The sequence below is a fragment of the Solanum stenotomum genome, unplaced genomic scaffold (assembly GCF_019186545.1).
Source record: "Solanum stenotomum isolate F172 unplaced genomic scaffold, ASM1918654v1 scaffold16320, whole genome shotgun sequence".
Lineage (NCBI taxonomy): Eukaryota > Viridiplantae > Streptophyta > Magnoliopsida > Solanales > Solanaceae > Solanum > Solanum stenotomum.
In genome coordinates, this window is record NW_026023996.1 from 94,633 (window position 1) to 105,820 (window position 11,188).

The 11,188-nt window shown below is 34.2% G+C and overlaps 2 protein-coding genes across 2 annotated transcripts; both read left to right on the plus strand.

The window, feature by feature from the left end:
• The first annotated feature begins 3,864 nt into the window (after positions 1–3,864).
• LOC125850343 (ABC transporter I family member 1) lies at positions 3,865–5,279 on the plus strand. The gene has a single exon (XM_049530191.1). It carries the CDS (start codon positions 3,981–3,983, stop codon positions 4,668–4,670), a length of 690 nt encoding a protein of 229 aa, XP_049386148.1. The 5' UTR covers positions 3,865–3,980; the 3' UTR covers positions 4,671–5,279.
• Positions 5,280–5,977: 698 nt separating this feature from the next.
• LOC125850353 (uncharacterized) lies at positions 5,978–10,816 on the plus strand. Its single transcript, XM_049530205.1, is given in 9 exon segments — positions 5,978–6,244; positions 6,904–6,965; positions 7,450–7,484; positions 7,609–7,717; positions 8,683–8,756; positions 8,844–8,955; positions 10,143–10,273; positions 10,472–10,520; positions 10,612–10,816. Coding segments are annotated over 9 exon segments (882 nt in total). The 5' UTR covers positions 5,978–6,012; the 3' UTR covers positions 10,690–10,816.
• The last annotated feature ends 372 nt before the right edge of the window (positions 10,817–11,188 follow it).

Consider the following 11,188-nt stretch of genomic DNA (forward strand, 5'->3'; position numbering starts at 1 on the left):
ATCGATAACCCTAATGTTACTTCTACTCTGTTTATTTTTACTTAAATTTAGAAAGATATGTTTCATTTCTACCCTCAATCTTATCGCTACATTTATTTGCTATTTGAAATTGAAATTAAAAAGACAAATGACAAATAAGTTTTTATATTAGCTCACTTATGAGCAAAATATATTATAACAATCTTTACTAATTTTATAACAATACATAAACTATACTCTCTCCGTCCCATATTAGATGGGCACTTCCAACTTTACACGGTGATTAAGAAATCATTAATACATTGGAAGACTTCACCATTTTACCCTTTGTTTAGATCAATGCACATTGAAATGAGTTAAAAAAATACACATACAATATAGGAATGGTCATATTAATTGTAGGGTAAAATGGAAAAGAATTAATTAATTCTATCCTAATTTAATAAGTGCTCAAATAATATGAATTTTTTTTTTTTAGTAAGATTCTCATCTAATATGGGACGGAGAGAGTAACAATATAACTTTATTAATGTTGGGCCCGGGCAGCGCCCGGGCTTTCTTTACTAGTATATATATATATATATATATTCTTTTTGTTGTTCATTTAGTGAAAATTTGTGGGGCAAATTAGTCTTATTTATGACTTAGTTTTGTTTGGCATAAGTTTAGAAAACTTTCGCCTCATTCGATAAAAGTTCGGTAAAAAAATAAGTTATCTTGCACAAGTTTGGTAGTATCTAATTTGCTCGGTAAAATTTAGAGAACTTTCGTCTTGTTCAGTCCAAGTTCTGTACAAATTAAATTATTTGGCATAAGTCGTATAATATCTAATTCACTCGACATAAATTTAGAATTTTTTTCTCACTTGGCATAAGTTTCATATGAATGAGTTGTGACTCTTATGACATAAACTTGTGGGTTTTGAAATTGAACTTTTGTTTCGCATTACGCAAGTCTTGTAGGAACTATCTAATTTTTTTTACAATATAACTTGTGAGTTTGAACTGAATTTGTTCTCGATAAGCATAAGTTCTATAGGAATAAAGCATAATTTGTTATGCATTTTAAGACATAACTTATGCTATATTATGATATAAATATATAAACTATGTCGAACAAAAATTATTTGTTATTTTAATGTTAGAGATATTTTTTACCACTTATTATTTTACTTAAAATGTTGAAGAACAAAAAATTTAAAATCATCAAATCGGTAAAGACTAGGTTATTCTAAATCGAACCTTTTTTTTTGGTAATTGGTTATTGGTTCAGCGATTTTGGTAACAATTTGAATTTATTTTTTTTTTATATCGGATTATCGATTCTAAAAGGTTTGAAGTTTTTTCTCAATGGGTTAACAGATAACCCGATAGTAAATTAATAAATTATATTTATATCATTAAATATATAAAGTCAAGGTTTAGTTTCATACTTTCATTTCTAGCTGTGTCAAACTCTCGACTATTCTATTCTCTTTAGAGCAAGATTCAATTTGTCAACACATATGCATGATTCATTTGATTTGTTGTCTTGTTTTTAAGTGTTTTTCTTATGTATGAAATCTTAACGGTTAAATCAATAACTGAACCGATACGACAGATATGCAGCTCAACCAAAATAGTGGGATTGACCCATGAAATGCCTAGCTGGGCTCAGCCCATAAAATAATGGGCATCTATTTTTGTATAAGCCCAACATCTCAACCCAAAGCAAGTCGGCCTAAGTCTTCTCCGGCAACCAACTTTGTTCTAAGAAAATACTTCATTGCTAGCTGTAGCTCGACGGACGGCGGTGACTCCATTTACTGTAGAAAATCACAAGGTTCGTCTTTTTTCATCTCCATTTCTGTATTTTCTTTTCTATTTATTTTGGGAATTTCTGCTTGTGATCATAACTTGTTAGTTTCATCTTTTACCTTGTTGTTTTGTGGTACCGTATCTGTTAGATTGAAGTGAAAAACTTGAAAATTGGAAGAACGATGATTGTTTGGATTTAGATGTGTAATTAAGGATTGTATGCTGAATGATTGTTATTGAATATTCTGCCTAAGGTTCATAAGTATTGCTTGCTTTTAGTTAAGGCCTATGTACACTCTACCCTCTCCAGAGGCCACTTTGTTGTTGTTAATCCCTATGTTTCAATTTATGTGAGGGGTGTGTGTGGGCACAAAGTTTATTTAAGAAATTGGAAACTTTTGGGAACGACTAAAAAGGAAAAAATGTGACATAAATTGGGATATAGGATCACAATTTGTATCCTTTGAGTGCATTCCACTCAATGTTGTAGATTTTACTGAGAGTTTTGAATCATTTGGAATGTTAAGGGAAAAGTGAGACCTTTTATTTCACTTTCGTCGGTCTAATTACCATGTGAATGCTTTGTTCATCGAGATAAATTACTTTTCCTGTTATGGAAGAAAGTTGTTTCATTCAGTTACCATATTTTTGTCTTATGCAGAAGGTAAGTACCCGTTTCTTACTATTCATGAATTAATGTCGCTATACACACGTTTTGCCTCCAAAAAAAGAAAAGGGAATTGAAGTTAAAGTAATCCAAGGTATTGTATGCAAAAAGAACTTTCATATGCTATAAATGCAGATTACAGTTTTATCTTCCCAAATGTCATTCAGTTGGCTAGCATGTTAACTTGATTTTTCTGGTAATATGTTTTGATTATTAAGGGAAGTATTAAAGGAGCATTTGGACCAAGTATGGAACACAAAACAAGCTCTACTATTTAATTCATTCATGTCTTCTTTGAAGTACAGTCTGTCAATCTAAGATTTTCTTTCACTTTATGTAACAAGAATTATTTGTTGGCCTCAATTGAAGAGGAAATGACTAAGTCTAATTCTGCTAAGAGGGTGCCTCTATATTGTCATAAAGTTCTGAGATTTTCTGATGTGAGCCTTTGACTTTAGATGCCAAGAATTTGTATCCTAGTCTCAGTAGTTTAAAAAAAAGAAAGAATTTGTATCTTTTAGTCTCAGTAGAAGAGGAGTATGATTGCTCAGTTTCTCCTTTTCTTGGTTTTTTTTCCTTTCTTTTAAATCTTTCAAATCTAATGCTTCGAAGAATGATTCTTGTGGAATTAAATTTTCTTGTAAAAGTTGTTGTTCATTCAACTTAATAGCTTTTCTGCCGATGCCATATTACAGTGTAACTGCTGTCAAGTTTCAAGTTGGTTAACGTTGTCTTACAATGCACGGTATCTGCACTTTGCAGGACACCTTTATCGATTGTAATCTGATGAGAAAAATATGATTAGAGGCCTCCTTTTCTTTACCTTGTTTTCGGTGATACACATGAGCTACGTTTAAGAAAATATAGCAATTCTTGATGGTCCCTCTGGTTTAAGTGGAGAACTAGAAATTAGAATGATGTGGATTGCCCTCGCCAATGATATAAACTTTTTATATGATTTTGGTTGTTCGAGGGATAGGGGAGCTATGAGAAGGGTGTGGAGCAAAGCTTTTTCGGTTTCTCTGACACTGAATGTGCTTCTATGAAAAGAAATTCCATATGAGGGAAATTCAGTGACTTAGTAGCATTACAGAGTGTTGCAAATAGCAAACAAGTGAGAAATATCATGGATGTCTTTCCTCTTTCATCTTCTTCTTTTTTCCTTTTCTGATTTGGTTCTTCATAGTTTGTATAAAACATATGAGTATATTTGATTGTGCTGCTTTCATGCCTGATTCGAAGTTCCAAATGATGTTATTTGCATGTTTAACCAATTGCTCATAATGCTTTTGTATCAGCAAGTAAACTTTGATTTGGCACAATTTGTTTCTATTGTGAACTGACTGGATACATTCAGTCACTGAAACTTATGATTTTTTCCTACTTTTGCTTTTAATTTTCAGATTGCATAATTTCTCTTGTAATTTCTTCTCAGATCCAAGCAAGATTAGAAAGAGCATCAGCTGCCTTTTGTTTTCCGTTGCTCAATCAAGCAAGTGTTATATCTACTACTAGTTTTGGTCCTTCATTCACTTGAAATGTCTTTGCGTAGACCTCCACTTCCTCGACTTCTGCTGAACAATGTCTCGTGTATGAGAAATGCTCAACAAATTTTGCGCCACGTAAATGTTTCCCTCCATGATGGTGGTGCACTTGTACTAACAGGCACCAATGGCTCTGGTAAATCCACATTCTTGCGCATGTTGGCTGGTTTCTCAAAACCATCAGCTGGTGAGATACTCTGGAATGGCCATGACATTACTGATTCAGGTGTTTTTCAACAGTACAAACTTCAACTCAATTGGCTGTCTCTTAAGGACGCCATCAAAGAGAAGTTCACGGTCCTTGACAATGTTCAATGGTTTGAAGTTCTTGAAGGCAAGCAAGGAAAGTCTCTGCCAGCTTTGGAGCTTATGGGGCTTGGAAGATTAGTAAACGATAAAGCACGGATGCTTTCTATGGGTCAAAGGAAAAGGGTACAGCTCGCCAGATTGTTAGCAATTGATCGACCTATTTGGTTGCTCGATGAACCTTCAGTAGCATTGGATGACGATGGTGTGAAATTGCTCGAGTATATCATTGCAGAGCACAGGAAGAAAGGTGGCATCGTCATTGTCGCCACCCATCTGCCTATTCAGATTGAGGATGCAATGTTTTTAAGGTTGCCACCAAGGTTCCCAAGAAGGATGACTTTAGTGGACATGCTCGACAGAGGCGGCCTCGACTGATCTTTAAGAAGATAAAAAGTCCAATCTAAAGAAAGCTCTCCAATGAATTCAAAAGGGAGCACATGATGTTAAAGAGACAGCAAAAGTGTGTGTGTGGCAAGTTTTCTTGTAGTGGAATCAAAGTTTCCACTTTTCTTTCATTCTTGATGATTGCAAGAATTTCTCTATCTTTACTTTGTTAGTTCCTCCTCATTTTGCACTTCAGTTTGCCGCTAAAATGTGCTGACAACACATGCCCTCAGGCTTTGGTCTAATGGTAAGAGCCGCAACATTGGATGTGTGGATTAGACGTACATCACAAGTTTGAATTTGTTGCAGACAAAAGCTTGGAATTTAAGCAGCAAAGGATAGAGGGGTAAGTCCATTATCCATCGAGTTTTGACCCATGTCGGCTGGCACTTGGGGATTTCTTGTTTTTTTTGTAAAAGAAATTTGTAGATAACAATTTGCATCAGATTATCAGATGTAGTGTTTCTCTTATACAACATCCCAAATAGCTTAATTGTTTGTATGCTAGTTTGAAGCAGATAATTTAAAACATTCAGTACTTATTTGGCTTTTGTAACAACTTTGGACATTACAATATAATATAAGTTTCAGCTTTGTTTCGTCAGCAAACTGGGTACAAATTGGATTAGTATCTTTTTTTTGTGAGAGTTCGATTTCCGATCTTGTAATCTCCCCCTGTTTCACTTCTTATCCACATTTTTTGATATATAAAACTTAAGGTATTTATTCTTGATGCAATTATCGAACATGCGTGATAGCGACCTACATGGTCTAATTCGTGATTGTAACATTGCAATTACAAAACAAGAACATGTTAGCGAGCTTACCCAATACAAATTCAAATTAGTTATTTTTTCTAAACTTCAAAATTTAGGAATATGCGAGGAGAAAGATAGAAATTCAGATTGTGAATTAATAATAGGAAATTCATAGTTATTTATATATATGAAAAAGTCCGATCAACACATATGTATTAGATAATTTAATTCATATTCGATTAAAAAATGGATCAGTAATACACGACTCCGTGACTTTTTATATAGCTCCATCTAGTTAACCAGCATTTTAATGCCAGAAAATAAAGTTGATGGCATTTTTGGTTCAAATAAATGGAAATGATAGTAGTATTTTTTAGCCAAATTCAATAGATTAACTGTTTTTAAGTAAAAAAAAATCTTTTTCCATTTTAGAAAAATCACGTGGTTACCATGTGCTCACATCCACAACATCTCTGAGTGGTTCAAAATTTTATTTCAAAAATACAAGTTTTCTGGGATTTTAGTATATAATCTGCCAAAAAAGAAAAAAATCTGAATCTTGGGTTTACTGAAAAATGATGAAGAAATCATGGGTTTGTACTTTTATTACTCAATTTTGTTTATGTTTTTCTCCTTTTCTTGTTCTCAACTTGTGTCAAAATCAGAAGCCAATGATAAGGAGTGGAAATGTGAATAATCTTCCTATGGATATATATTTTATAAGTGTTACAGGGGGTATTAGGACTATTGAAGAACACACCCTTCTTCTCAAACAGGTCAGTTTTTCAACCAATCTTGAAAAAAAAAGTTTTATTTTTGGTTATTTGTGTAAGGAATGATTTTTATTTGAATGTTCCTTGTTGGGGCATGGAATCTTGAACTGTATTTTGGTTTGGTGAAGATTGGTAGTGTTAGTTTAGTCTGTAGTAGAAGAATGTCAACAATCAATTTTGAAAAAAAGAATGTTTTCTTTGGTTATTTGTAAAGGAATGATTTTTATTTAAGTGTTCCTAGTTGGTGCATGGAATCTTGAACTGCATTTTGGTTTGGTGAAGATTGTCAGTGTTAGTTCAGTCTGTAGTTGAAGAATGTACACTTAACAATCAATTTTGAAAAGAAAAATCTATTGTTATTTGTGTAAAGGAATGTTTTTTATTTGAATCTATGTTGTTGGGATATGTGTTATGAGCTGAATTTTGGTTTGGTGAAGATTGTAAGTTAGTTCAGTCTATAGTAGAAGAATTAAGCAACTTTGGATTTCTATTTGGCATTAGTTGGTTGGATTTGCTACACTTGTCTTTCGGAAATAGTCTCTCTTTCTCCATGAGGTAGTGAGGTCTGTGTAGACTCTACCCTCCCCAGACCCGACTTGTGGAATTCCACTTGGTATGTTGTTGTGTTAGCATTAGTTGGTTGAGGAAAAGCAATCAGTTTCAGTATATAGTTTGGACGTGTACTCATCCAAGATTGAATAAGATTCGTTATCAACATAAGCGAACTTGGGGAAGATGATCCTCTTATGCAAAATGTAAGCCCTCCAATGACCTGTATAAGTGCATTATTCAGTGGTTATATGAATTTGAGTACAATGATGCTAGTGTAGGATGTAACACGTAGATACTTAATGAATTGGGTTCAAATTAGATAATTTACTAAGTTTTCTTGGTCACCTTACCTACCAATGTTTGGTTTTGATTCATATTTTCAAGATACCTAAAGTTCTAAAGACATCTCGTTTTTTGTGTTCTACTGATTACATCTTGTTGCAAAAATTGGGTACTGATTGTATCACTCCGGCTTCATACGAGTTGTTTAAACCATGCAATTTAGACATTATGTAGCACGTTAACTTGTCAACTTCTCTTCTTGTGCAAAAGGGCAAACTCCATGTAGTATTTACTACAAAAACATGTTCACTACTTTCTCTGATTAAAAGGAATCAATCTTAAATTTCCAATGAGGATTCGACGAAATGTTAAATCTTACATATCTTACGGTTCCTTCCTTGGCAGGCTACTTGGCATTTTCCTTCCATGAAGATCCCATGGTATGCTCCTCTATGAATAAGCACTTTGTTCCTCTTGGACTAACTTTTTTACTTTTAGATCTCGGTTTCATCATTTGAAATGATTTGTCTATGCGGTTTCCCTTCAGCCATCCTCAACTTGTAGGTACTCTGCTCGAGCTCTCAAAGGACAAGGGGTGAATCACTACCTTAAACAATTCAAATTTGCCCATGGAAGCTTAGATATTATAGTTGTGGATACAGGATTATATGAGGTAAATGTTTCTTTCTTTTATCTGATTAAATTGGCCTTTTACGCACGTTACCAAGATGGTGTCACTTCAGCTTTCTGCTCACTTATTGTCGCCTATCGTCTTTGTAAGATAAATATTGTATTTTTCTATATAATGTTTTACCTAACCCGCTTCTGATAGTGTCTGTAGCTTATGTGTGTTGGTTTTATCTCTGGAAGTTCAGAAAATTTATTCCAAAGACCCTTGGTTACATCAAATATGATGGCATTTCATCTGAAAGATAGTTACTTTTAGCTTCTTTGCCTCTTATCTATCTTCTACCCGATCAGTGTAAGGTTATTATATAATACCTTTTACAGACTTGGGAGGTTCAACACCAGAAGATCTGATAAATTGTCGAATTTTAGCTTGTGTTAGATTGACAGTCTTTTAAATAATTCGGGATAAAAACAGGAGTTGTCATCCTATGCCAATTATGGCAGTTGGCAAGGTTCTTTATGCACTTTCACCTGTCATCTTGACGTTATTTGTCTTTTATATTTGCACGTGGCATAATACATATAGCCAAGAACACCTTCATGTTTAATTCTCAGAAGAATGTAGACATTTATAAACAGCTATACTTGGATGAGTGTGAGATGGCATATGATCTATAATCTCTTAGATGTCTCTTTGATATGATTCTGTTTTCAGACTTTCCACCAGCTGATTACATATCGTGCTGTTTTCTTTCTTCATGAAAACAGTTCTTATCACTCTGCCTATATTACAAAGACTTGGACGATTATATAAATGAGTTACGATTATAGATGTAATTCTCCCATATCACCCTTAATCTCAACCGGTCCTAGAGAAACAGTCCCCTTCTTTTTCCTTCTTCCCAGATAGGGATATCATTCTCATTCTTATTTACAATTTTCAAAATTTACTTTTTGCTTTTGCTGTAGATCACTTTCGACGTTTAACTTTGTTCTTCTTGTTTCTAGGTTGCTTCAAATGGTGCTGGAGATAGGCAGTCACAATGGCTGATAGACACACTTGAAAATAGTGAAAGCAAATGGTACCTTCAGATTGCAATCTTTTACTCCAAAGAGAAAATATGTGACAAAAGTGATATTGTGCGACTAAAGTGGTAGTGTAAATACAGGTGCATTGCTGTCGGATTTCATCCATTGGTAGCTTGCGAAGAAGATACTCCTCAAACGAAACTAAAACACGAATTCCAGTCTTTACATGGCGTATTTCTGAAGTACGGGGTGGTAAAGTCAAAATCTTAATGCTACATCTCCATTTCTTCAGCAACTTTTGAGAGCAAGGGACCCGAGGAATTCCTTAACACCAGATACCATTTTTATCTGCAAAACCAGCTTTCTATAACAAAAATTTGATAACTTATAGCCCCCAAGGCATTGGTGTAGTGGTAGAGTGCAACACGTGCATGGGTTAGGCGCACGTCACGGGTTCAAATGTTGTTGTAGACAAAGAACTTGATACATAAGTGGAAAAGGATAGCGGATAGGACCATTNAAAAAAAATGGATCTTCCTGAAAACAGTTCTTATCATTCTGCGTATATTTGACAAAGACTTACGATTATATAAATGAGTTTCGATTATAGATGTAATTCTCCCATATCATCCTTAATCTCAACCGGTCCTAGAGAACCAGTCCCCTTCTTTTTCCTTCTTCCCAGATAGGGATATCATTCTCATTCTTATTTACAATTTTCAAAATTTACTTTTTGCTTTTGCTGTAGATCACTTTCGACGTTTAACTTTGTTCTTCTTGTTTCTAGGTTGCTTCAAATGGTGCTGGAGATAGGCAGTCACAATGGCTGATAGACACACTTGAAAATAGTGAAAGCAAATGGTACCTTCAGATTGCAATCTTTTACTCCAAAGAGAAAATATGTGACAAAAGTGATATCGTGTGACTAAAGTGATAGTGTAAATGCAGGTGCATTGCTATCGGACTTCATCCATTGGTAGCTTACGAAGAAGATACTCCTCAAACGAAACTAAAACACGAATTCCAGTCTTTACATGGCATATTTCTGAAGTACGGGGTGGTAAGTCAAAATCTTAAATGCTACATCTCCATTTCTTCAGCAACTTTTGAGAGCAAGGGACTGAGGAATACCTGAACACCAGATACCATTTTTTCTGCAAAACCAGCTTTCTATATCTAAAATTTGATGACTTATAGCCCCCAAGGCTTTGGTGTAGTGGTAGAGCGCACCACGTGATGTGTGGGTTAGGCGCACGTCATTGGTTCGAATGTTGTTGTAGACTAAAAACTTGATACATAAGTGGAAAAGGATGGACGGACAGGCCCATTATCCACCAAGTTTCTAATTGTGTGCTGTTGGTCCTAGAGAATTTCTCCGATATGAAAACGAAGATTTTTTACTGACATATGCTGTTTTTGTTTTGCTTTTTCCTATTTAGGATGCATATATAAGTGCCCCTGGTTGTGCTGACAATGTTGAGGAAGTACATATTGTAAAATCCAAAACTAGTATTGCCAGATATAAAGGACCTTTGCTGACTAAAGTGAATCAGAACTTGCCTTACTCTATGTGAGTAGTTTTCTTGAACATCAGTAGACTTTTGAGATTACGTTGCTCGGAACCTCCAAACCACCCATGTTGGATCCTCCAAAAACGTATTACTGTTAGAGGATCCAACACATACCCGACAACATTTTTGAAGGATCCAAACAACATAGGACTCAAGTGAACACTTTACGACTATCATTTTTCATTTTTTTTTCTCAGGGAAAAAGTAAATGGATTCCTACTTCACAAAGTCAGTGCTCTAGAGATTGTGAGTTTTTTTTAAAAAATCTTGTTTAATATTATACACAAGCCCCTTTATATTATGTTCTTGATGTTTTAACAATTATTATTTCTAACAGGTTTCCTATTTAGTCACCTTGGAAGGTGATGTTGTGCAGAAATTTTTTCTCCATCAAAGAGGCAAAGATGTTATGTAGATATTCCTAAAGCTCCAAACACTATTTATGGGTAGCCATTTTCTTTCGATCGCCTTTTTTTGTTCTAGTTATCGTCGTGGAAAAGAATGAAAAAGATCATAGATTCGATCAAATATTGGTGATGAATTGCCTTTCTCGTCTTTTTCTCTTTTTTTATTTGCGGAGTAAGGAAAGAAAAAGAGAATGAATTACAAGAAAAGTAGATTCAACATTCATGCTCAAGTTCACATTAATAGATTCAACGTTCGTGCTCAAGTTGAAATTAGATCTTTTGCAAGATACTGATGTTTATTTTGAATATAACCAAATCCTTTCCAAGTTTTCTTGAGATGTTAATGCAAGCGGGATTGTTTGAGATTATAAGTTTTACTCATTGACAATAGAATTTATTTATTTATTTTTAAATATCATTAGATTACTATACAAATATTAATTGGTAACCTTAAAACTATACATTAAAGGATAATATAAGAAAATGTCAATACCGTTAACTTAAATT